Source organism: Mustelus asterias, unplaced genomic scaffold (assembly GCF_964213995.1).
Source record: "Mustelus asterias unplaced genomic scaffold, sMusAst1.hap1.1 HAP1_SCAFFOLD_3124, whole genome shotgun sequence".
In the NCBI taxonomy this organism is placed as follows: domain Eukaryota; kingdom Metazoa; phylum Chordata; class Chondrichthyes; order Carcharhiniformes; family Triakidae; genus Mustelus; species Mustelus asterias.
The window spans coordinates 12493-37064 of record NW_027593069.1 but is presented as its reverse complement, the minus strand read 5'-3'; the positions used below and the strand labels follow the sequence as shown (position 1 = coordinate 37064).

The window sequence follows — 24572 nt, the reverse complement described above, 5'->3', positions numbered from 1 at the left end:
AGAATTTAAAATGACCAGAAATACAGTCTGAATCATAAACTCCAGCTCTGATTATTGTGCCGATTTGTCTGCTCTGGGCAGCCCATATGCTGACAGTGTAAAAGCATAATTGATCCTAGTTATCGGGGTGTTTGTTTTAATCTGAGCTAATACGGTTTTGTTTATTTTTGGGTTGTCCCCTGGGGTTTCAGAGTAGGGTTTAATTAGGTTGATTGATAAGAGTGTGTCATGGGCTCATGGGAGGAGCTCGGCTTATAGAGGGAAAAGGTTCTTTAGGAGAACCTCTTCTGTGTTTGCACTTCCTCCACATTTCCAGTAAGTTGATATAACATTAAGTTGATGTCTTGGACTTGGTCGAAGTAAAACTGTTGACTATGTGAGCACTACCTTTATTTCCCACGTGAGTTCTATTCTCCAGCTTGCTCACAGGATGGGAACAAATAGCACACGTTCACCTGCATGGTTCTGAAGGGGGCTGCAGGGTATTAGGGGATGATCTGCTAAAAGTTGTATTTGCGTAGAGTTTACAAAGATGAAATATCACACTCTCTCCTTTCCCAGCTTCACCAATCCAAACATATCCATGGATCTGTTGCGAGCTGTTCTGCAGCCTCACATCAATGAGGATATCCGTGCTGTGATCAACAAGTACACCAAGGTAAGCCCTCCCAGTCCACAGTGTTCTTACATTTACAATGTGTGGGTAAAACGCTATCAATGCTGTTCATTCTGGATTAAATGCCATTTATCGATCTTAGATTTAGGAATATGTATTGCGCCCGTATTCAACTATTTTGCTGAATATGCCCACTGCTTTTCTGCTGTTTGAGCCACTAACATTTTTGACCAGTTTGCTATTATCTCTGTCTCATTTCACTAAAGTTTCCTTCCCAAAATCGAAAATGTTAATAACCGTTAAAGTTTTGCTTTACAGATTTAACACTGAATTTGTTCTTTATTATAGTTTTTAGATAAATGTTCCCTAACTGTTAGGATATTCACTAAGTCTGGCTCATCATTAAATATACAATGGCGTGCCTCTCATTAGTTGGATGTTGCATTCAGTCACATGCTGTCTTTGTCACGGTCAGTTGCTGTCACCCTACTTTTTGGAATTAAGCTCTTTTGTCCATGCCAAGGTTGTAAGGAGGTCAGGAGTCAAGTGGCCTTTATGGTACCTGAGCCGTGCATCAGAGAGCAGTCTGTTGCTGTGTAAGTGCTGCTTGATAGCCGTATTGACAATCCCTTCTATCAATTTGCTGATGATCGAGTGAAGGCTGATAGGGAGATAAAAGTAAGAGTTCCTACAATTATTTAAAAAGAGAGTAACTAAAGTGAGCAATAGTGAGCAATATGGCCGCCTTCTGCACTGTAAGGATTCTGTCAATATTGTCAGGGTTCATAGCCTTTGCCGTATCCACTGACTTCAGTCAGTACTTGATATCAGCCTGGTGCTGCTCCTGACATGCTTTTTTGCAATTCTAATCCTGACCAGCTTTCTCCCATGTCTCAGTGATGGCTGCTGTGTCATACCTTCGAAGCTATACTTGAGCCTCGAATTCACTTGAGTTATCTTACTCTCCATGCCTTAGTATACAAAACTCTTACTTATGTCTAATCCCTAACCTGTCCTTCTGCCCTGATGTTACCTTTCTCACATCTTTTAACTTAAAAGGCTTCTTTTTTGTCACTCCTGCAGCTTTTGTTATTTTAATATTCCCTTCCATTGGGTCTGTGGGTTGTGTTGTGTAGAGTCTGTGTGTCCTGTTTTCTGGGTGGGTTGGTGAGTGGATATAACCTATGTGCTCACTGGGTTGAAGTGCTGCTGTTTAGGTGCTGAGCACTCCCTGAAGTCTGTTTGCTTGTTTTGCTGCTGACTGAATAGGTCAGGTGCTTGATGGCTAACGTGGACACGATGGGCTGAAGGGCCTCTTTCTGTGTTGTAAACCTCTATGACTCTGTTTTCAGTTTTTCCAGAAAGCTGCATGGAATGTGAAGGAGAATATTGGGGAAGATGTCGACCCTGAACAACTAGTGCAGGAGGCCTGTAAAAACTGTTTGGAACAGGTAGGGGAATGTCAGGAGCAGAGAGCCGCTTGTTACACAATGAGACCTTCACTTACTCATTATATTTTACAGTGCAGGCACTATCTGGCATACATCAGGATCTTTCCCACTTATAGGGGCCAACTGGAAACAGCCAGTGAAAGGAAAATAATTTTTATTCTAATGCATGGTCCTGAGAGGTTAGAACCTTTCCTAGGTTAGGGTATAGATTTTTAAAAACCTATTCTGCAAGATAATTAGCTGCAAACTTCTTTATTAGCTTTCTTGGAATTGAATATATGATAACCATTCCCAGCAACAATGGCACACTGAGGTTCACGTTTACAATTCAGTGTACCAGAGAAATCATCTTTGAGGTCAAGTCTTGGCAAGTTCTGAAGTATCTCGTCGAACTCTTTTGCCCGAGTGCAGGTTCAGATGTTATCAAAGAACTGCCTCAGAGACCCTTATCCAAATCCCTGAGCAAATGTTCTTGGAGAAGTTGAGATTTAAACCATGATTCTGTGACCTATCTCAGTGCTGGGAGTTCTCTGGTAGCTCTCAAAACTGAGTGGACACTGATGGTTTTAGCTTGCTGCCCTGTTTTTGCTTTTCATTTCGGGACTATGGAGATGGAAACCATTTCTAGCCTTCTAATGAAAAATTGATGTGCAAAAGCTAGAAGTTAGTATTTAAGAATTAACCACTTCGTCACATTGATTAATAAAGATTATCAATTCATAGGATCGTAGAATCACTACAGTTCAGAAGAGGCCGTTCGGCCCATCAAGTCTGTATCGACTCTGACAGAGTATCTTTCCCAGGCCTTCTACCCCACCCTATTCCCGTAAACCCACACTTCCCGCGACTAATCCACTTAACCTGCACATCGTTGGGATGAAAACGCAGACACGGTGGGAATGTGATAACTCCACACAGACGGTCACCCAGGCCAGAATTGAACTCGGGTCCCTGGAGCTGTGAGACAGCTCCTGTCTGCCACTGTGGTTCCCCATTATTATGTTTAGGGAAGTTTGATAATCAGTCAGGAAAATATGGTCAGAGTGGAGAGCTCCAGTGGATGCACAAACAGAATGGGCCAAGAGACCACCTCTCCTGCAATAATGCTTGATGTTGTTGTGGCTGCTGGAAAATTACTTAGATAAGGAGTTGTTTGTCCTTTCTGTATATACTTGTAATTGTGAGCCAGTCCCTCATTGTCTTATCTCTCTCCCTGCTGTAGGCTAAGATGATGTATTCAGATGGAGGGAAGATGATTACCAAATCCATTGGAGAGTTTTCTGCCATAAAGGTAGGCACAGATTGAAGTCTGCAGTCTGGGCAGCTGAAGGGAGTGTTAGGTCTTGGGAATAAAAGGGCTTTGAGCCTGTGCTCCAAGGGGACTTTGAAAACTGTAACAGGTTGAGCCATCACCAGGTAACTAATGACTGGCTGTCCCTGTTGTACAAGTACCTGATGATTGGCTGTCCCTGTTGTACAGGTACCTGATGACTGGCTGTCCCTGTTGTTCAGGTACCTGATGACTGGCTGTCGCTGTTGTACAGGTACCTGATGGCTGGCTGTCCCTGTTGTACAGGTACCCGATGGCTGGCTGTCCCTGTTGTACAGGTACCTGATGGCTGGCTGTCCCTGTTGTACAGGTACCTGATGGCTGGCTGTCCCTGTTGTACAGGTACCTGATGGCTGGCTGTCCCTGTTGTACAGGTACCTGATGGCTGGCTGTCCCTGTTGTACAGGTACCTGATGGCTGGCTGTCCCTGTTGTACAGGTACCTGATGGCTGGCTGTCCCTGTTGTACAGGTACCTGATGACTGGCTGTCCCTGTTGTACAGGTACCCGATGGTTGGCTGTCCCTGTTGTACAGGTACCTGATGGCTGGCTGTCCCTGTTGTACAGGTACCCGATGGCTGGCTGTCCCTGTTGTACAGGTACCTGATGACTGGCTGTCCCTGTTGTACAGGTACCCGATGGTTGGCTGTCCCTGTTGTACAGGTACCTGATGGCTGGCTGTCCCTGTTGTACAGGTACCTGATGGCTGGCTGTCCCTGTTGTACAGGTACCCGATGGCTGGCTGTCCCTGTTGTACAGGTACCTGATGGCTGGCTGTCCCTGTTGTACAGGTACCTGATGGCTGGCTGTCCCTGTTGTACAGGTACCTGATGGCTGGCTGTCCCTGTTGTACAGGTACCTGATGGCTGGCTGTCCCTGTTGTACAGGTACCTGATGGCTGGCTGTCCCTGTTGTACAGGTACCTGATGGCTGGCTGTCCCTGTTGTACAGGTACCTGATGGCTGGCTGTCCCTGTTGTACAGGTACCTGATGGCTGGCTGTCCCTGTTGTACAGGTACCTGATGGCTGGCTGTCCCTGTTGTACAGGTACCTGATGGCTGGCTGTCCCTGTTGTACAGGTACCTGATGACTGTCTATTTCTGTCCTGCAGGTGCCTGATGACCGACTAATTCCTGTTGCAATATTCTTTCTATCCTGTTAAACCTTGGGCAATTTCAATCGATTCTGCTTTATTTTGACTCCCAAAGCTGTGGGTTCAAAGCTGAGTGCAATCTTTAACCTTGCCAATGGGCTTTTGCAGAGATCCAGTTTGTTAGTGACTGGACTGCAACTGGAACATCATCTCCCACCTGTTTTGGAACAGTGTTTGTGCATCTCCCATGGTATTCCTGCAGGTTGGCACAGGCTGTAGATGAATCTTCAGCACCACTTTGTGGTTGCTGCCTGTAACTTCAGCATGACTGGAACCTGTCTACATTGCGCTACTGTGCGATGTTAATTAATGTTAAAGACCCTGAGATTTAAACCATGATGCCGTGATCTATCTCAATGCTGGGAGTTCTCTGGTAGCTCTCAAAACTGAGTGAACGCTGATGGTTTTAGCTTGCTGTCCTGTTTTTGCTTTTCATTTCAGGACTATGGAGATGGAAACCATTTCTAGCCTTCTAAAAAAAAAATTAACATGAAAGCCAGGGACTGCTTGCACACCTATAATTATCGGTACTCAATGAATCACTGCACTTTTTTGTTTCTTTACCTCCCGTGGACATACTGACTCATGGAGTGTAGTTTCACGGACACTGGCAGCTCTCTGTTACTGATAAATGGCAGCTCTTCACAGTGAACTAGACAGTGAGTGTTGGCGAACTAATCTAATTCACAGTACAGGCCATGACCATCATACCAAATCTATCTACATCAGGGGTGTCAATGGATAGAAACGAAGTGATGGACCCTGGCCATTTTTATTTGCCTGCACACCTAGTCCAGAAATGCTGAGAATGAAGAGTTTGGAAACTGAGTTCAGTGAAATTGGATGACAAGGTTGTGGATCTGCTGGTTCAACTCACACAGTTGCCAAGGAGTGGGGTGAGTCAGTGGTCAGACAATGGATTTTGTGTCTGTAAACCTGTGATGTTATGTTGAAGAAGAGCAGGGCAGTCCTTGCCAGTGTTCAGGCCAACATTTATCCATCAACCAGGATCTGTGTTCATCCAGCATCATGACACATTGCCTGCTCATGATCATCTATCTGATTGTGGGCTTTTGCTATATGCAAATTGTCTGCCCATTTGCTACTTGACAACAGTGAGTACACTTCAAAATTGCTTCATTGCCCATAAAGTGTTTGCTCTGAGATCATGAAAGATGCTATATAAATACAAGTTATTTTATCTTTCTTTCATTTTAAGCTTGAAAACTACCAGTGTGATATTTTAACATAAAACGTGTCTTATTGCAGCGCTCACGACAAATGGAGGATGACCTGAGCCAGAGAGGGAGTCCGATCCCAAAGAAGGTCAGCAGGATAATGTTGGGCATGGAAAGCTGAGTTAAGGAAAAATCCAGTGATTTGAAGTTTGGGGCAATTTAGGAATGTGATAGTCCCTGCTGGGCAAGGTACTAAAATTGCTTTTTCAGGGTTTATCCCTGTCTTTTTCCAAAGACATTGTCTCCAACCCTTGGGATGGCACCTTAATGGCTATGTTGTGGGATGAATAATCCAGAGGCCTGCACCAAAAATCTGGACTTCAAATCTCACCACGGCAGCTGGAAATTTATTCAGTAACTTAAATAAATCTGCACTGATTTTTTTTTTAAAAAAGCTACTGTCTATAATGGTAATGTATGACTACTGGATTGTCAAACAATCCAAGCATCTGGTTCATTGATGTAATGAGTCATTGGGGCAAGTGATAGGACCCCAACTGCTAGTCCAGATTACACCATGAAACTCAATCCCAGCTCAGGCACTAAAATGGGGACATTCTGATCTGAGTTAATGATCTAGATCTTGATGTACAGGAGACAATTTCAAAGCTTGCAATGGATAGAAACGAAGTGTGGTGTAGATACGCAGAGGGACCTGGGTGTGCAAGTCCACAGATCCTTGAAGGTGACGTCACAGGTGGAGAAGGTAGTGAATAAGGCATATGGCATGCTTGCCTTTATAGGACGGGGCATAGAGTATAAAAGTTGGGGTCTGATGTTGCAGTTGTATAAAACGTTGGTTCGGCCGCATTTGGAATACTGCGTCCAGTTCTGGTCGCCACACTACCAGAAGGATGTGGAGGCTTTAGAGAGTGCAGAGGAGGTTTACCAGGATGTTGCCTGGTATGGAAGGGCTTAGTTATGAGGAGAGAACATAGAACAGTACATCACAGAACAGGCCCTTCGGCCCACGATGTTGTGCCGAGCGATTGGGTAAACTGGGGTTGTTCTCACTGGAAAGACGGAGGATGAGGGGTGACCTAATAGAGGTGTATAAAATTATGAAAGGCATAGATAGGGTGAACGGTGGGAAGCTTTTTCCAGATCGGTGGTGACGTTCACGAGGGGTCATAGGTTCAAGGTGAGGGGGGGAGGTTTAACACGGATATCAGAAGGACGTATTTTACACAGAGGGTGGTGGGGGCCTGGAATGCGCTGCCGGGCAAGGTGATGGAGGCGGACACACTGGGAACGTTTAAGACTTATCTAGATAGCCACATGAACGGAGTGGGAATGGAGGGATACAAAAGAATGGTCTAGTTTGGACTAGGGAGCGGCGCGGGCTTGGAGGGCCTGTTCCTGTGGTGTATTGTTCTTTGTTCTTTTATGACACACAACTTGGAAACATCGTAAACAGTGAAGAGGACAGTGTAGAACTTCAAAAGGACGCAGACAAATTGGTGGATTGGGCAGATAGATGGCGGGCGAAGTTCAATGTGAGAAGTGTAAGGTGATGCATTTGGTGGAAAGAAAATGGGGAGACAAATTCTTAAATGGGTGTAGGAGCAGTGGGACTTGACCATTGAAGGTGGCAGGAAAGTTGGGGAGAGCAGGTTAGTAAAGCATATCCTGGGATTTATTAATAGGCTACATGAGCAAGGAGGTTATACTGGACTTATACAAGACACTTGAGTTAGACCTCAGCTTGAATATTGTGTACAGTTCTGGGCACCACACTATAGGAAAAATGTGACTACAATGGAGAAAGTGCAGAAAAGGTTTACAAGAATGGTTCGAGGGATGAGAAACTTCAGTTCAGGATAGATTGGAGAAGTTGTTCCCATTGGAGAGAAGAAGGCAAAGAGGAGATTTGGTAGAGATGTTCAAAATCATGAGGGGTATGGACAGAGTAGATAGGGAGAAGCTGTTGCCCCTCATAAATGATCAAGAATGAGAGGGTGCAGATTTAAAGTGATTTGCTAAAGAAACAAATGTAATGTAAGGTAACTTTTCACACAGCGAGTGGTTGGGGTCTGGAATGCACTGCCTGTAAGTGTGGTGGAGGCAGGTTCAATTGATATTGGAATTGCAGCATGCTGCTGTGCAGAGGGACCTGGGTGTCCTTGTGCAGGAATCTCAAGGAGTTGGTTTGCAGGTGCAGCAGCTAATTAAGAAGGCAAATGGAATTTTGTCCTTCATTGCTAGAGGGATGGAGTTTAAAAACAGTGAGATTATATTGTAGCTGTATAAGGTGTTGGTGAGGCCACACTTGGAGTATTATGTACAGTTTTGGTCTCCTTACTTGAGAAAGGATATACTGGCACTGGAGGGGGTGCAGAGGAGATTCACTAGGTTGATTCCGGAGTTGAGAAGGTTGGCTTATGAGGAGAGGCTGAGTAGACTGGGGGCTATACTCATTGGAATTCAGAAGAGTGAGGGGAGGTCTTATAGAAACATATAAGATTATGAAGGGAGATTATGAAGGGAATAGATAAGATAGAAGTCGGGAAGTTGTTTCCACTGGCGGGTGAAACTAGAACTAGGCGGCATAGCCTCAAAATAAGGGGAAGCAGATTGAGGACTGAGTTGAGGAGGAACTTCTTCACACAAAGGGTTGTGAATCTGTGGAATTCCCTGCCCAGTGAAGCAGTCGAGGCTACCTCATTGAATGTTTTTAAGGCAAGGATAGATAAATTTTTGAACAGTAAAGGAATTAAGGGTTATAGTGAGCAGGCGGGTAAGTGGAGCTGAGTCCACAAAAAGATCAGCCATGATCTTATTGAATGGCGGAGCAGGCTCGAGGGGCCAGATGGCCTACTCCTAGTTCTTATGTTCAATCAAGGTACTCAAGAGGGCAATAGATGATTACTTGAATAGAAACAACGTGTAGGGGTATGGGGAAAAGGTAGGGGAATGGCACTGAGTCATAATGCTAGTTTGGAGAGCTTTTGCAGACACAGTGGACCAAATGGCCTCCTGCACCATAACAATTCTGTGATTCTGTATTCTACGGGATTAGGTGCCATGGTAATGCAGCGTGGAATAAGAAGGTACCACACAGCCAATACAAAATGTCAGTATTTTGCATATCAGAAAACCCGATCATCCTTTCCTAGCAGACATTAGCCTCAGAGTACATGCTACATCAACAAGCATTTTGTAATATTTATAACTAATATCACTAGAGTGCAATTTGGGTATGGTAACACTGAACCTTGTGATTTGCCATTTTGCTGAAGAAACCCAATTAGTTCATCAATGTCCTTCAGGGGAAGGAGCCTGTCATAACTAACCAGAGTGATTTACTTGTAATTCCCATCCCATACTGTGTAACTGAAACTTTGTCATTGGTCAATAAATGCTGCCTTGTCTGTGTTATCCATATCCCAAGAACAATGTGCCCTTTCACCTACTTCCCTAACTGACCATGGCCTGTCATTGCCTCAGTAATTGGTGTTTGTCGAAACGATTTCAAACAGAGTATCCTCAAACCTGGACAAGCCACAGTCCGGATGCCCCAGAGCATTGTGCTCTCTGGACTTCAAGAACTCACCAATGGTGCCAAGTCTGGCAGGTATCTCCCACTGTGCTTTGGGTGAAGGACATATTATTAATGTGACAACAGAGAGCTAGGAGCTAGGTACATTTCCAGCTTCTGCAAAGGTGTGTGGTAGAATTTGAAAAACTTTGGACGCAAATTAATGTTTTTAATGAAACTGTACTTGTACTTTTGCAGAGAAAAGGACGGCCACCTGGACATCTGATTTCATTTGACCGGACGACCCCAAGTACTGCTGTGTGAGTACAGCTCCGTTGGAGTGTGTATTCTTTTTTTATTAATTAGTGGGACATGGGCGTTGCTGGCTGGCCGGAATTTGTTGCCCTTGAACTGAGTGTCTCTATCGGCCATTTGAGGGATTTGAGAATTGTGGCTCTGGAGTCGCATGTAGGCCAGACCAGGTAAGGACATTTTCTTCCCTGAAGGACATTGGTGAATCTGATGGATTTTTCTGACAATTGACAATGGTTTCATGGTCATCAGTAGATTTTTAATTCGATATTTTTTATTGAATTCAAATTCCACCACCTGCCGTGGCGGGATTCGAATCCGGGTCCCCAGAACATTAGCTGAGTTTCTGGATTAATAATCTAGCGATAATGCCACTACTCCAGCACCTCCCCTGTGACATTATTAATGCTGAAACGGACTTGATTAAACTGTTGTCCTCCAGCTGACTGCTTTTCCAGCAGGTTAATTTTGCAAATCTCTTTTCCTCAGCTTCACTGTTTGGATAGCAATTACTTGTCTCCACAAGAGTACACCTGAAAGGTATACGGGGAAGGAGTGCCCTATGGTCAGGGAAAGGGTGGGGCATGGTTAGGGAACCACACCTTCAGGGCTAATGAAGGCCTGGAGCCTTTAATAGGTGAAGTACTGTAACTCTGTTAGAGAAACATTCTGTACAGTATTAGTATACGGCCAAGGTTGGAGATAACTTTTTATCGGCAGCCATGTTCAGACCTTGTGTTTGGAGCTGGGTGATGCCAGTAGCAGTCTCCTATAACCAACCGCTCGAAGTATTTCAATCAAAGCTGGTATTGCACAACATGCCTTCTCAGAACAAGATTTGAATTTTCTTTCCGACTGTATACTGCAATCGCCAGCACCATACATCCTCTAGGTTCCGAGGCATTGATCTCTCAATTTTGTTGGTAACCATCTCCACTTCAATTTCTTTCTCCCTTTAAGTCACTCCTTGAAATCATCTTTAACCAAACTTTGGTCATCCATTCTAATATGGGGCTCCATGTCAAGTTTTGTTTAATAGCACTCTGTTTGATTCTGGAGAGCATCACAGCAACATCTAGTCCAGGGGTAAATCTGGGTGAAGGTTGGTGTGAGACAGAGACAGCGTTGTTGCAAAAATGCTGTATGTATGTATAAAAACACCATGGCACTCTTACCAGAAAGGCTGTAACTTGTTCACCTTTCTCTCAGCTCAAAGGTGAAGTACACCGAGCCAATCAAACGGGAAGGACCAAAGGTAAAGATTTCAGTTTGTGCCACTCTGTCCCACTGGATTTTTAAAAATTACTTTTTGTTGCAAACAAAAGTCTCCAATTCCTTTTGCCAAAGTTGTTGACTCTAGTTGGGGCTCTTGGATATCATCCCTATTGTGAGCATAAGTAGTGAATGACATTGACAGTGGAGGCATCATCGTAGTGTGCAGTTTAGTCCTCAGCTGATGTCTGTATCTTTGTTTCCCAGAATGCGTATCTAGAGTAGGAGCCCCTGGCTCACTTCCCCATGCTCGACAGCACTGGAGGCCTGACACAACACTGCAGCTTATCTCTGGCTGAGTGAAGAGGGAATTGATGCAAAGAACTGTTCGTCTATGATGGCTCAGTGCAACATTGGGCAGTGTCTTCATCCTCATTTCTCTTCTTAAATGTGTCAGACTAGGAAAGAGATAAAAAAGTGCTTCAAACTTCCTGTGGTACCACCCAGAGGTACCACTGTGGTACCACTTCATCACTCACCTGATGAAGGAGCAGCACTCCGAAAGCTTGTGGCTTTTGCTACCAAATACACCTGTTGGACTTTAACCTGGTGTCGTGAGACTTCTTACTGTGTTTACCCCAGTCCAACGCCGGCATCTCCACATCATGGGTACCACCCAGAGTGCAGACTCTGCAGAAAGCCATAGATAACCCATTTGAGTCTGCCCAGGCAGCTCAGCATTCTCATAGATGGGAACTGGCACTGACCAGACACCCTGTTGGGATCAGAGGTAACGCAGGAGACGTGCAGCCGTGCCCACAGACCAGCTGTATATGTTGGAGCAGACAACTCGCACTGAACTGTTTTGCTGCAAGTGAAGATGGGCTGTTGGGAGACCTAAGGGAATAACAGATAAAAGTGCTGTTCTAATTGTTTTTATATTCTCGATTTACACAGTGGGACCCATCCAGGCTGACTGCATTAACCACATTTGTGCTTGGATCACGTGCTAACAAGTAAGCTACTGGTTTGCATATTTTGCATATCCTCAGTCAGGGATCACTGTCTTTCTCACGTCAGCTGTGTCTAGAGATTCACCTGTTGTGCAGGACAATAAGCTCCAAATTGAAGTGAAGAACTTAGAAACTCTTTCCCTTGAGATGGTTGTTGCAATACTCTGAGGTCCAACAGTCCTCACTGCAGTTTCTTGGAACATGTAAATGCATTGCAGAATACATTACTGTTTGAGTCTATGTTTGACCTGTGATTTCTTGTCCTCAAAGTAAGGATATCATTATTGGAGAGTGGAATATCTTTTTTTTAAATAATGTCCCAATCAAACACTCTCGTGACATGTACAACATGGGGTTAGATACAGATTAAAGCTTCCTCTACGCTGCCCCATCAAACTCTTCCAGGATAGGTACAGCATGGACTTACATACAGAATAAAGCTCTGTCTACACTGTCCCCATCAAACACTCCCATGTCAGGTACAGCACAGGGTTAGGTACAGAGTAACAATCTCTTTTCACTGTTCACATCAAACATTCCCAAGACTGGGAAATCATGAGTTCTGATATAAAGCTCTACACTCTCCTCATGAAACTGTTGCGAGGCAGGTACAGCACAGGTTCAATTCAGAGTAATACTCCATGTACTAAGACATGCCAACATAGGACCACAATTGGTGTTATAATTAATGAATTAGATCACACAGTACTGCTTTATTCTGATGTTGAAATCAGGAATGATGGATGAATGCGATGCAAGAATTGATGAGAGCTTGATTGAACTCTGAGATACATTTGTTTTCTTTTTGTGTGGAGCAGCTTTCTTGGAACAGCCACCTTGTATGTGGGGCTCTGCCTCACTGGTGTTCTTGTCAAAAGAGTAGTACAAAGCTACACCTGTGAAATGGCTATCACAGCCTTTTAAATAGGGGAATAGCAGAAATGACAACCTGCCCTGAATTGGCAAACTCTGTGATAAGTGCTGATGTGCACCTCTAAACTGGATGCTAGTGCAGGGAAAGTTGTGTGTAATCGGAGCAGGAGAAAAGTCCACTGCTCACCATTCTCTCATATTATTTTGATGTAGACATTAAACTAGAATCTGAAAAATTGTGGGTTTTTATAACTGTTGCAAAGTTGTGTAGAGTAATTGTAGATTGGGAGGTAGGAAGTTAGAATTTGGCGTTTGTAAAATTATATGTTAAAAGGTGGTGCTTTTTCTGTGCTTAGAGATTTTTTAAAAAGTAAATACATAAAGAACCCAAACTGAAACATTTGTATTGAAAGACTAAGCAGCAGTTTTACCAAGACTTTTGAACTTTTTGAATTCAGCCAATCAATTTGAATCAGGCATTTAGATACCAAAAAACCACTACATTTACATCTGATGTTTTTGACAATCTAGAACCAGTGGGAAATATTGATATGTCATCACGGGTATAAAAGAAGGGGGGAATGGGACAAAGGGAAGGAGCAACTGCCACTTGCCAGAGCTAACAGCTTTCCGCTCTCTTTCGAGAGAGAATCGCTGGCTCTCGTAGCTTCATCTATGTCTTAGAGAAAGCAAAGGTACCAAAGAAGAAAGAAGTTCCAGACAGAAGAATTAACAGAGAAGACCCAGAATATTCTGGAAGAGACAAAACCTGGCTGTAATTTAGTGACTAAATTCTATTTTGTTGATGAGTGGGAATTGTATTTATTTGAACAGCGTACCATTGGAATCTTGTTTTATTCGGGAATAGTTAATAGTTAGAAGGTTTGTTAATAGTTTAGTTAATTTGCTCAGTTAGATAAATAAATTGTGTTAATTTTACAGAGAGGGATTTATTTTTATTTAACCACAAAGTTGCTGAAGAGCAGGTCACAGCACTTCACACCCAATTTTACAGATTATAGGGTGAGGTGGCACTCTTTGGGTGTTTTGGTGTTAGTTCTCAGAGGGGGGGAATCAACCTCTGTTTTATAACAGTAACTTTTCTCTGTTGCTGCCTGTGCAGCTCAGAGCTCCATAAAGATGGATCCCTAATGTAGCAAGGCTGACGTGATTAGGTATAAACCATTTCAAAATGGTGGTGTTTGTGTGTCAGCTCTTGATGCCCTTCCTTTTACAGGGCCCTAGGAATGGGTGGCACCCGTGGAAGGATCTATATCAAGCATCCTGAACTATTCAAGGTAAAAACAACTGAACCATCACACTCAGCATCTACGTTGAAAAGCTTTGTGCTGGCAGGTATAATTTAAGTAATCATGCTCATTGCCTAATGGCAGAGTCGAAATGAAGCGTGTTAACATTACAAGTAGTGTTCATGCCACAAGTATCAGGCACTAAACATTTCCAACGAGAGAATCCGTCTATCTCCCCATGATATTCAGTGGCATTACCATCACAGAATACCCCACTATCAGCATCCTGGGGGCTGCCATTGACCAGAAACTAAACTGGACCAACCATTTAAATACTATGGATAGAACTTTCCGGCAGTTCACGCTGGCGGAATCTTCTGGTTCCGGCTACATGTTTCCCGGCAGCGAGGGGCGGAGTCAACGAGAAATCCTGTTCACAGCAGTGGGACCAGAAGATCCCGCTGGCCAATGGTGGGCCGCCTGCCACCGTGAGAAGCATGCCGCAGGGAGGCCAGAGCATTCCGCCCACTGGCTTCAAGAGGAGGTCAGAGAGGCTAGGAATCCTGCGGTGAGTAACTCACCACCTGACTCACTAAAGCCTGTCCACCATCGACAAGGCACAAGTCAGGAGTGTAATAGAATACTCTCCACTTGCTTGGATGAATGCTGTTCCAACAACACTGAAGAAGCTTGCCACCATCCAAGACAAAGCAGCCCACCTGATTGGCACCACGTGCACAAATATCCACTCCTTCCAACTCTAATTACGGACAGTATGGTGGAACAGTGGTTAGTACTGCTGCTTCATAGCGCCAGGGGCCTGGGTTCAATTCCGGCCTCAGGTAACTAACTGTGTGGAGTTTGCACATTCTCCCCATGTCTGCGTGGGTTTCCTCCGGGTGCTCCAGTTTCCTCCCAGTCCAAAGATGTATGGGTTAGGTCGATGGGCAATTCTCAATTGTCCTTTAGTATCAGGGAGATTAGCAGGGTAAATACATGGGGATGAGGCTCGATGGGCCAAATTTCTGTCCCTGCACTGTAGAGATTCTACGACACGCAATAACAGCAGTGTGCACCATCTACAAGATGCACTGCATGAACTCACCATGGCTCCTCAGAGAGGACTTGAAACAGGAACAGAAAATGTTGGAAATTAACAGCAGATCTGATAGCATCTGTGTAGAGAGGAATAGAACTAACGTTTCGAGTCTGGATGACCCATTTGTTTAATGACGTTGACATTTATTGCTCATTATAATTTCATCTCTCAGAAGCTCACTAATCACTTCCTATATACATACATATCAAAACATTTGCAATCTGTTTTCATGTATTTTGTTCATCCACTCTTATTCTCTTTATTTCTTATCAATTCTTTGGACCTTGCCCACTGGACTTTATCCTGTACATGTTCAGTGTGAGTCAGTGCTGTGTTTTACACTGTGTTCATTGTGGGTCAGTGCTGTGTACTACACTATTCAGTGTGAGTCAGTATTGTGTTTTACACTGTTCAAGTAGGTCAGTGCTGTGCTTTATACTGTGTTCAGTCTGAGTCAGTGCTGTGTACTGCACTATGTTCACTGTGGGTCAGTGCTGTGTTTTACACTGTTCAGTGTGGCTCAGTGCTGTGTTTTACACTGTTCAGTGTGGCTCAGTGCTGTGTTTTACACTGTTCAGTGTGGCTCAGTGCTGTGTTTTACACTGTTCAGTGTGGGTCAGTGCTGTGTTTCATACACTGTTCAGTGTGAGTCAGTGCTGTGTTTTAAACAGTGTTCAGTGTGGGTCAGTGCTGTATTTCACACTTTCAGTAGAAGTCAGTGCTGTTAAGTGTTGGTGAGTGCTGTGTTTTATACTGCGCTTAGTGTGGGTTAGTGCTGTGTTTTGTACAGTGTTCATTGTGGTTCAGTGCAGTGTTTTACACAGTGTTCAGCGTGGTCTGCTGTGTTTTGCACTGTTCAATGTGGGTCAGGGCTGTGTATTACACTGTTCAGTGTGAGTCAGTCCTATGTTTTACACGGTGTTCAGTGTGGGTCAGTGCTGTGTTCTCCACTGTTCACTGGGTGCTGTGTTCTACACTGTTCGCTGGGTCAGCGCTGTGTTTTACACTGTCCGTTCACTGTGTGTCAGTACACTGTGTTCACTGCGTCTGTGCTTTACACTGTTCAGTGTGGGTCAATGGTGTGTGACACATTTTTCAATGTGAGTCAGTGCTGTGTTTTACACTGCATTCAGTGGGGGTCATTGCTGTGTTTTGCACAGTGTTCACTGGGTCAGTGCAGTGTTTTGCACTGTTCAGCGTGGGTCAGTGCTGTACTTTACACTGTTCAATGTGAGTCAGTGCCGTGTTTTACACTGCTCAGTGGGGGTCAGTGCTGTGTTTTACACTGTGTTCAGTGTGGGTCAGGGCAGTGTACTACACTGTTCAGTGTGAGTCAGTATTGTGTTTTGCACTTCATGTAGGTCTGTGCTGTGCTTTATACTGTGCTCAGTCTCAGCTCAGTGCTGTGTACTGCACTGTGTTCACTGGGTTGGTGCTGAGTAGTGTTCAATGTGGGTCAGTGCTGTGTTTTTACACTGTTCAGTGTGGGTCAGTGCTGTGTTTTACACTGTTCAGTGTGGGTCAGTGCTGTGTTCTACAATGTTCACTGGGTCAGTGCTGTGTTTTACACTGTGTTCATTGTGGATCAGGGCTGTGTCATGCACTGTTCAGTGTGAGCCAGTATTGTGTTTTACACTTGTACATCAGTGCTGTGCTTTATACTGTGCTCAGTTTCAGTCAATGCTGTGTACTGCACTGCGTTCATTGGGTCTATGCTGTGTTTTACACTGTGTTCAATGTGGCTCAGTGTTGCGTTTTACACTGTTCAATGTGAGTAAGTGCTGTGTTTTACACTGTTCAGTGCTGTGTTCTACATTGTTCACTGAGTCAGTGCTGTGTTTTACACTGCGTTCACTGTGCATCAGTACACTGTTCACTGTGCGTCTGTGCTTTACACTGTTCAGTGCGAGTCAGTGCTGTGTTTCACACTGTTCATTGGAAGTCAGTGCTGTGTTTTAAACTGTTCAGTGGAAGTCAGTGCTGTGTTGTACACTGTTCAGCGTGGGTTAGTGCTGTGTTTTAAACTGTTCAGTGTGAGTGAGTGGTGTGTTTTACACTATTCACTGTGCATCAGTGCTGTGTTATACACTGTTCAGTGTTAGGCAGTGCTGCCTTTTACACTGTTCAGTATGAGTCAGTGCTGTGTTTTACACAGTATTCGCTGTTTGTCAGTGCTTTGTTTTACAGTGTTCAGTGTGTGAGTGAGTGGTGTGTTTTGCACTACTCACTGCATCAGTATTGTGTTTTAAACAGTGTTCAGTGTGGGTCAGTGCTGTGTTTTACGCAGTGTTCAGTGTGGGTCAGTGCTGTGTTTCATACACTGTTCAGTGTGAGTCAGTGCTGTGTTTTTACAGTGTTCAGTGTGAGTCAGTGCTGTGTTTCATACACTGTTCAGTGTGGGTCAGTGCTGTGTTTCATACACTGTTCAGTGTGAGTCAGTGCTGTGTTTTTACAGTGTTCAGTGTGAGTCAGTGCTGTGTTTCATACACTGTTCAGTGTGAGTCAGTGCTGTGTTTTTACAGTGTTCAGTGTGGGTCAGTGCTGTGTTTCTCACTGTTCGGTGGAAGTCAGGGCTGTGTTTTAAACTGCATTCACTGTGGCCCAGTGTTGTGTTTTGCACAGTGATCACTGTGGGCCAGTGCTGTGTTTTGCTCTGTGGGTCAATGCTGTGTTTTGCACTGCGTTCATTGAGGATTGGAGGATAGTGAATGTGGTCCTGTTGTTTAAGAAGGGTAGCAGGGATAACCCAGGAAATTATAGGTCGGTGAGCTTGACGTCCGTGGCAGGGAAGTTGTTGGAGAGGATTCTTAGAGACAGGATGTATGTGCATTTAGAACGGAACAATCTCATTAGTGACAGACAGCATGGTTTTGTAAGAGGGAGGTCGTGCCTTACAAATTTGGTGGAGTTTTTTGAGGAAGGGACAAAAACGGTTGATGAAGGAAGGGCCGTGGATGTCGTCTATATGGATTTCAGTAAGGCATTTGACAAAGTCCCACATGGCAGGTTGGTTAAGAAGGTTAAGGCTCATGGGATACAAGGAGAAGTGGCTAGAAGGGTGGAGAACTGGCTTGGCCATAGGAGACAGAGGGTAGTGGTCGAAGGGTCTTTTTCCAGCTGGAGGTCTGTGACCAGTGGTGTTCCGCAGGGCTCTGTACTGGGACCTTTGCTATTTGTGATATATATAAATGATTTGGAAGAAGGTGTAACTGTTGTAATCAGCAAGTTTGCGGATGACAGGAAGATGGCTGGACCTGCGGATAGCGATGAGCATTGTCGGGCAATACAGCAGGATATAGATAGGCTGAAAAATTGGGCGGAGAGGTGGCAGATGGAGTTTAATCCGGATAAATGCGAAGTGATGCATTTTGGAAGAAATAATGTAGGGAGGAGTTATACAATAAATGGCAGAGTCATCAGGAGTATAGAAACACAGAGGGACCAAGGTGTGCAAGTCCACAAATCCTTGAAGGTGGCAACACAGGTGGAGAAGGTGGTGAAGAAGGCATATGGTATGCTTGCCTTTATAGGACGGGGTATAGAGTATAAAAGCTGGAGTCTGATGATGCAGCTGTATAGAACGCTGGTTAGGCCACATTTGGAGTACTGCGTCCAGTTCTGGTCGCCGCACTACCAGAAGGACGTGGAGGCGTTAGAGAGAGTGCAGAGAAGGTTTACCAGGATGTTGCCTGGTATGGAGGGTCTTAGCTATGAGGAGAGATTGGGTAAACTGGGGTTGTTCTCCCTGGAAAGACGGAGAATGAAGGGAGATCTAATAGAGGTGTACAAGATGATGAAGGGGATAGATAGGGTGAACGGTGAGAAGCTTTTTCCCAGATCAGAAGTGACGTTCACGAGGGGTCACGGGCTCAAGGTGAGAGGGGCAAAGTATAACTCAGATATTAGAGGGATGTTTTTTACACAGAGGGTGGTGGGGGCCTGGAATGCGCTGCCAAGTAGGGTGGTGGAGGCAGGCACGCTGACATCGTTTAAGACTTGCCTGGATAGTCACATGAGCAGCCTGTGAATGGAGGGATACAAACGATTGGTCTAGTTGGACCAAGGAGCGGCACAGGCTTGGAGGGCCGAAGGGCCTGTTTCCTGTGCTGTACTGTTCTTTGTTCTTTGTTCTTTGGTTCAGTGCAGTGTTTTACACCGTTTTCAGTGTGGGTCAGTGTTGTGTTTTGCACATGGTTCAATGTGAGTCAGTGCTGTGTTTTACACTGTGTTCAGTGTGGGTCAGGGCAGTGTACTACACTGTTCAGTGTGAGTCCGTATTGTGTTTTGCACTTCATGTAGGTCTGTGCTGTGCTTTATACTGTGCTCAGTCTCAGCTCAGTGCTGTGTACTGCACTGTGTTCACTGTGGGTCAGTGCTATGTTTTACACTGTTCAGTGCGGGTCAGTGCTGAGTATTGCAGTGTTCAATGTGAGTCAGTGCTGTGTTTTATCCTGTTCAGTGTGGCTCAGTGCTGTGTATTACAGTATTCAGTGTGAATCACTGCTGCATTTTACAAGTGTTCAGGGTGGGTCAGTGCTGTGTCTTACCCTGTTCACTGGGTCACTGCCATGTTTTACACTGTCCGTTCACTGTGCGTCAGTACACTGTGTTCACTGTGCGTCTGTGCTTTACACTGTTCAGTGTGAGTCAGTGCTGTGTTTCACACTGTTCAGTGGAAGTCAGTGCTGTGTTTTAAACTGTTCAGTGTGAGTGAGTGGTGTGTTTTATAGTATTCACTGTGCATCAGTGCTGTGTTTTACACTATTCTATGTGCATCAGTACTGTGTTTTACACACTGTTCAGTGTGAGTCAGTGCAGTGTTTTACACACTGTTCAGTGTGGGTCAGTGCAATGTTTTACACAGTTCAGTGTGGCTCAGTGCAATGTTTTACACAGTTCAGTGTGGGTCAGTGCAATGTTTTACACAGTTCAGTGTGGGTCAGTGCAATGTTTTACACTGTGTTCAGTGTGGGTCAGTGCAGAGTTTTACACTTGTGTTCACTCTTGGTCAGTGCTGTGTTTTACACGATTCAGTTTGGCTCAGTGCTGTCTACTACACTGTTCAGTGTGAGTCAGTATTGTGTTTTGCACTTCATGTAGGTCAGTGCTGTGCTTTATACTGTGCTCAGTCTCAGTCAGTGCTGTGTACTGCATTGTATTTACTGTGTGTCAGTGCTGTCTTTTACACTGTTCAGTGTGGGTCAGTGCAATGTCTTAGTGTTGAGTGTGGGTCAGTGCTGTGTCTACACTGCTCACTGGGTGCTGTGTTCTACAAAGTTCACTGTGTCAGTGCTGTGTTTTATACTGTGTTCGTTGTGGTTCAGTGCTGTGTTTTACACTATTCATTGTGGGTCAGTGGTGTGTTTACACTGTTCGGTGTGGCTCAGTGCTGTGTATTGCAGTGTTCAGTGTGAGTCAGTGCTGTGTTTTACGCTGTTCAGTGAAAGTGAGTGCTGTGTTTGACACTGTTCAGTGTGCGTCAGTATTGTGTTTTGCACTTCAGGTACGTCAGTGCTGTGCTTTATACTGTGCTCAGTCTCAGTCTGTGCTCTGTACTGCACTGCGTTCACTGTGGCTCAGTGCTGTGTTTTTACACTGTTCAGTGTGGCTCAGTGCTGTGTTTTTACACTGTTCAGTGTGGCTCAGTGCTGTGTTTTTACACTGTTCAGTGTGGGTCACTGCAGCGTTTTACACAGTGTTCAGTGTGGCTTTGTGCTGTGTTTTACACTTCATTGGGTGCTGTGTTGTCTGCTGTCCACTTGGTCACTGCTTTGTTTTACACTGTGCGTCTGTGCTTTACACTGTTCACTGTGGGTCAGTGGTGTGTTTTACACTATTCAGTGTGGGTCAGTGCTGAGCATTGGTGCTCAGTGGGTCAGTGCTGTGTTTTACTCTGTTCACTCTGTCAGTGCTGTGTTTTACAGTGTTCAGTGTGGGTCATTGCTGTGTATTACACTGCTCAGTGTGAGTTAGCGCTGTGTTTTACACTGTATTCACTGTGGGCCAGTGTTGTGATTTACAATGTTCAGTCTGAATCAGTGCTGTGTTTTACACTGTTCAGTGTGGGTCAGTGCTGTGTTTTACATTGTACAGTTTTGGTCAGTGCTGTGTTTTATACACTGTTCACTGTGAGTCAGTGCTGTGTTTTACACTTTGTTCATGTGGATCAGTGGTGTGTGTTATGCAGTGTTCAGTGTGTGTCTGTGCTATGTTTTACACTGTGTTTAGTGTGAGTCCATGCTGTTTTTTTTACTTTGTTTAGTGTGGTTCAGTGCTGTGTTTTGCACTGTGGGTCAGTGGTATGTTTTACACTGTTTAGTGAGTCCCTGCTGTGATTTACACTGTTCAGTGTGAGTCTGTGCTGTGTTTTACATTGTGTTCTTTGTGGTCAGTGCTGTGTTTTAGATTGTGTTCAGTATGGGTCAGTGCTATATTTTACGTAGTGTTCAGTGTGGGTCAGTGCTGTGTCTTGCACTGTTTGTTACTTCGGAGCCAGTGCTGTGTTTTACTTGTGATTTGTACCAGTGTTTAAGTGGTGCACATCCTTATCTTTGCTGTGCCTGTTTTTCAGTACTCTGCTGACTCGCAGGACAAACACTGGCTTGGGGAGAAGCATCACATGCCAGCCACGGGGGGCAAGATGGTGAGTGTTGATGATCAAAGCAGCACAAGCAATTCCTCACGCTCGACTTCACTTCAAGAGCGCAATTTTTGATTCTATGATCATGCACACTCTGACTATGTGTATGGTGTGTTTAATTTGCAGGTGCATCTTTTGATGTCAGTGTCTCTGCGTAGTCTGTTAGTTTCTGGGTGCCTGCGTGCAGGTGTGTGTGTTCATATGTTTAGGGGCGCATCTGAGTCTGTCTGTCTGTGTGAATCTCAGGAGGTTAGTGTGTATGTATCTTGGGTTCAGTCTGCACGCAAGTGTGTCTCTGACTGGGTGTCTGTGTACATGTTTGCGAGTGGTCGACTCCACTCATAGCTTCCCCTTGCTTTATGTTATCCTTCCATGGGCCAACAAAATGGCTGCTTCTCCCACGTTGCTGTACATAGGTTGCTAGGAGGCTGATGACTCCGCTGACTAGGTATTGGGTTTCTTGTACTTTCTTGTACCTTACAGTGAGAATCTGCATCAGTCACTGGTGAACATATAACATGGTCGCCATGTCCTCCTCCCTGCCATTGTAACTGAGAAAAATCCTGCCATGTTTAAAAACGACTTATAAACGACAATCAACTTGTTTAGGACTTTTACAATTTAAATAACACACGGAAGACAAAATGCACCATAATGAACTGAAACTACACAACAATAATAGCATAATTATTTTTTCAGATATTAGTGTCCCAGAACAGAACCCCAATGAAGCCAGACTCAGCCCCAACTCTTTTCTATTTTGGCATAAATGTGAGGAAAGGATGCTTCCATCCAAGGATTATTCCACTGGCAAAGTAGGAATCTTTCATAATAAAATAAACTTCATTTGATAACACAGTTTAAGTATAACTCTAACAAATGAAGCAACTTAACTATTAATAGTTGAACAATAGTTCCAAATAAGCAACATTCCCCTTACAGACATAAATGCAACTTTAAATACAGTTAGCAACCATACATAAAACTTGCTATAATAAATGGTTACAGTCTTGAAACTTTAAAAAAGTGAATTTCAGAAGCCTACAAAATCCTTCTAACTTCAACTAGGCTTGAGCTGCAAACTAAACTGCCTTGTTGCCAAAGTCATTTCTCTTTGCAAAACCACATCATTACCTGACCCTGTCAATCACTCTAATCTGAAATCTCAGGGGAATTTAAGTAATCAAAAGTCCATTAACTCTACTTAACTCATTGTTGCCTTGCAAGGGATGTTATTAGCCTATTCTCCCAGAGTCTAAACTGCATGCCCGTCAGACATACTGACTACCTGAAGCATGAAGCTGAATTTTTTAACATTCCCCTTAAACATGTAAAGACAATACATATACGGTATATATAAAAGATATATATATATTGGAGCTGTCACATTTGCCCTTGCAGATGAGTGTGGGAATTTGGATGGCTGGCCACAACTATGGTTTAGAAATCAGAGCTGTGGTTTAACCAAGGAACTGCATTCACCTTTTGAATGTTAGTTCTGAAAGTTGCAGGGGCTGAGGCAAATACAGTAAAATGGTTCAAATAAATAAATCAAATCAAATAAATGGGCAAAAGTGAAAGAATTACACAGCAACAATGATTCAAAATCAATCCAAAATTTATTGTTGTGTTTCCAACCGTCATTTTGTATGGGTTTGCAATCATAGACCTGTTTTTTAAAAAACATTTCCAATAGAAGTTGTAATGTGCTGACCAGATTGCCAAAAAGCCCTGTGGTTTCTGGAAGATTTTCTATAAGTTTACAGGAAAAACAGTTTCTAGCCTTTTTTTGAAATAAATAAGTAAACCTTCTGAGAATTGAAGGAGTTTTTATACCGTGAGGCATTAAAACCAAGCAGCTGCTGCTGCTTCCTCACATTCCCTTGTACATGGTTTAATACTTGTAGCGGACTTGTATGGTTCAGTGTCTATACCACAATCTGCCAGTGCACGTGGATTAACACCACAGCTGCCTGCTCAGTTCGTTTCTCAGTCAGGCTCTTTGTTTTCCTGTTGACATCCCTAGAATTGTCCCATTGATCATGCATGGATTGTACATTTGGTCCACTGTTTACCAGTTTTAACGGTTTGTGAATTTTACTGACAAATGATAGCTTCAGGTTTAACTCAAATTTGCATTTTAACTGGCTATTTCAAAAACTGTAAAATAAGGCACAAATACTTGTTTTCTGGTCTTCATGAGTCACTCAGCCAGCAACTTGCCCTCATCCCTTTTAAATGTATCACTTAATTAGGAATCCGAGGACAGGAAATAAATCTTATGCAGGTCCTTAGACTGACTTACTCCAATTGATTTTTCAACAATCTTCAATCATTTAATAGATTAATTTATTATGCGTGTGAATACTGCATATTTAGTCACTTGGACACTTGACAGTTACGTTGTTCTCTTATCCTTTCACGTATTACACTGCCTCGTTCTCTGGAGAGGAAACATAGTCTGCAGTCCGAGTTTCTAAGGAACAGACATGCTCATGTACAAGCAAAGCGATTCTTCCATGAAGTGATGGTGGTGAAGTCCAGTACAAGCTGCTTTCTGACTAGAATGTATTTATGTTTAAGGCTTACCTACTAATCGAAGATGACATTCGAGAACTGGCAGCCAGTGATGACTACAGGTGAGAAATCTGATCATTTCAAGCTAGTCCTGGTAGGGGAGGTGAGGCGCCAAGGGGCTGGGATGTTACAGATGAGCATGGTGCTGGGCATCACTGTAAATTATGATCAAGCATTTTTCCACCAATGTGAAGACTAAATGATGCAGCAAGTTGATTGGTGTGTGAAGTAAAGGGTTTATAGAATGATTAGCCTATTTCAGGGTGAAAGTCTTTAGTCAGGCAGTGTTGTGCAGCAGAGAGGAGCAGAATTGACTTGGAAAGAGGAAGGC

At 44.0% G+C, this 24572-nt stretch overlaps 1 protein-coding gene across 1 annotated transcript; it reads left to right on the top strand.

The window, feature by feature from the left end:
• Positions 1-565: 565 nt before the first annotated feature.
• On the top strand, positions 566-24307 carry LOC144490302 (deoxynucleotidyltransferase terminal-interacting protein 1-like). The gene is made up of 10 exons (XM_078208070.1): positions 566-658; positions 1969-2067; positions 3290-3358; positions 5819-5875; positions 9524-9585; positions 10787-10832; positions 11747-11805; positions 13913-13973; positions 21596-21667; positions 24248-24307. The coding sequence occupies exons 1-10, from the start codon at positions 584-586 to the stop codon at positions 24305-24307; spliced, it is 660 nt and encodes a 219-aa protein (XP_078064196.1). The 5' UTR covers positions 566-583.
• Positions 24308-24572: the final 265 nt, after the last annotated feature.

Excerpts from the sequence above, each read along its gene's own strand:
- LOC144490302 (XM_078208070.1), top strand. The coding sequence starts at position 584 with ATGGATCTGTTGCGAGCTGTTCTGCAGCCTCACATCAATGAGGATATC. Across the intron at positions 2,068-3,289 it reads GTAAAAACTGTTTGGAACAG|GCTAAGATGATGTATTCAGA; the intron begins GTAGGGGAATGT and ends TCCCTGCTGTAG. Across the intron at positions 5,876-9,523 it reads GGAGTCCGATCCCAAAGAAG|AGAAAAGGACGGCCACCTGG; the intron begins GTCAGCAGGATA and ends GTACTTTTGCAG.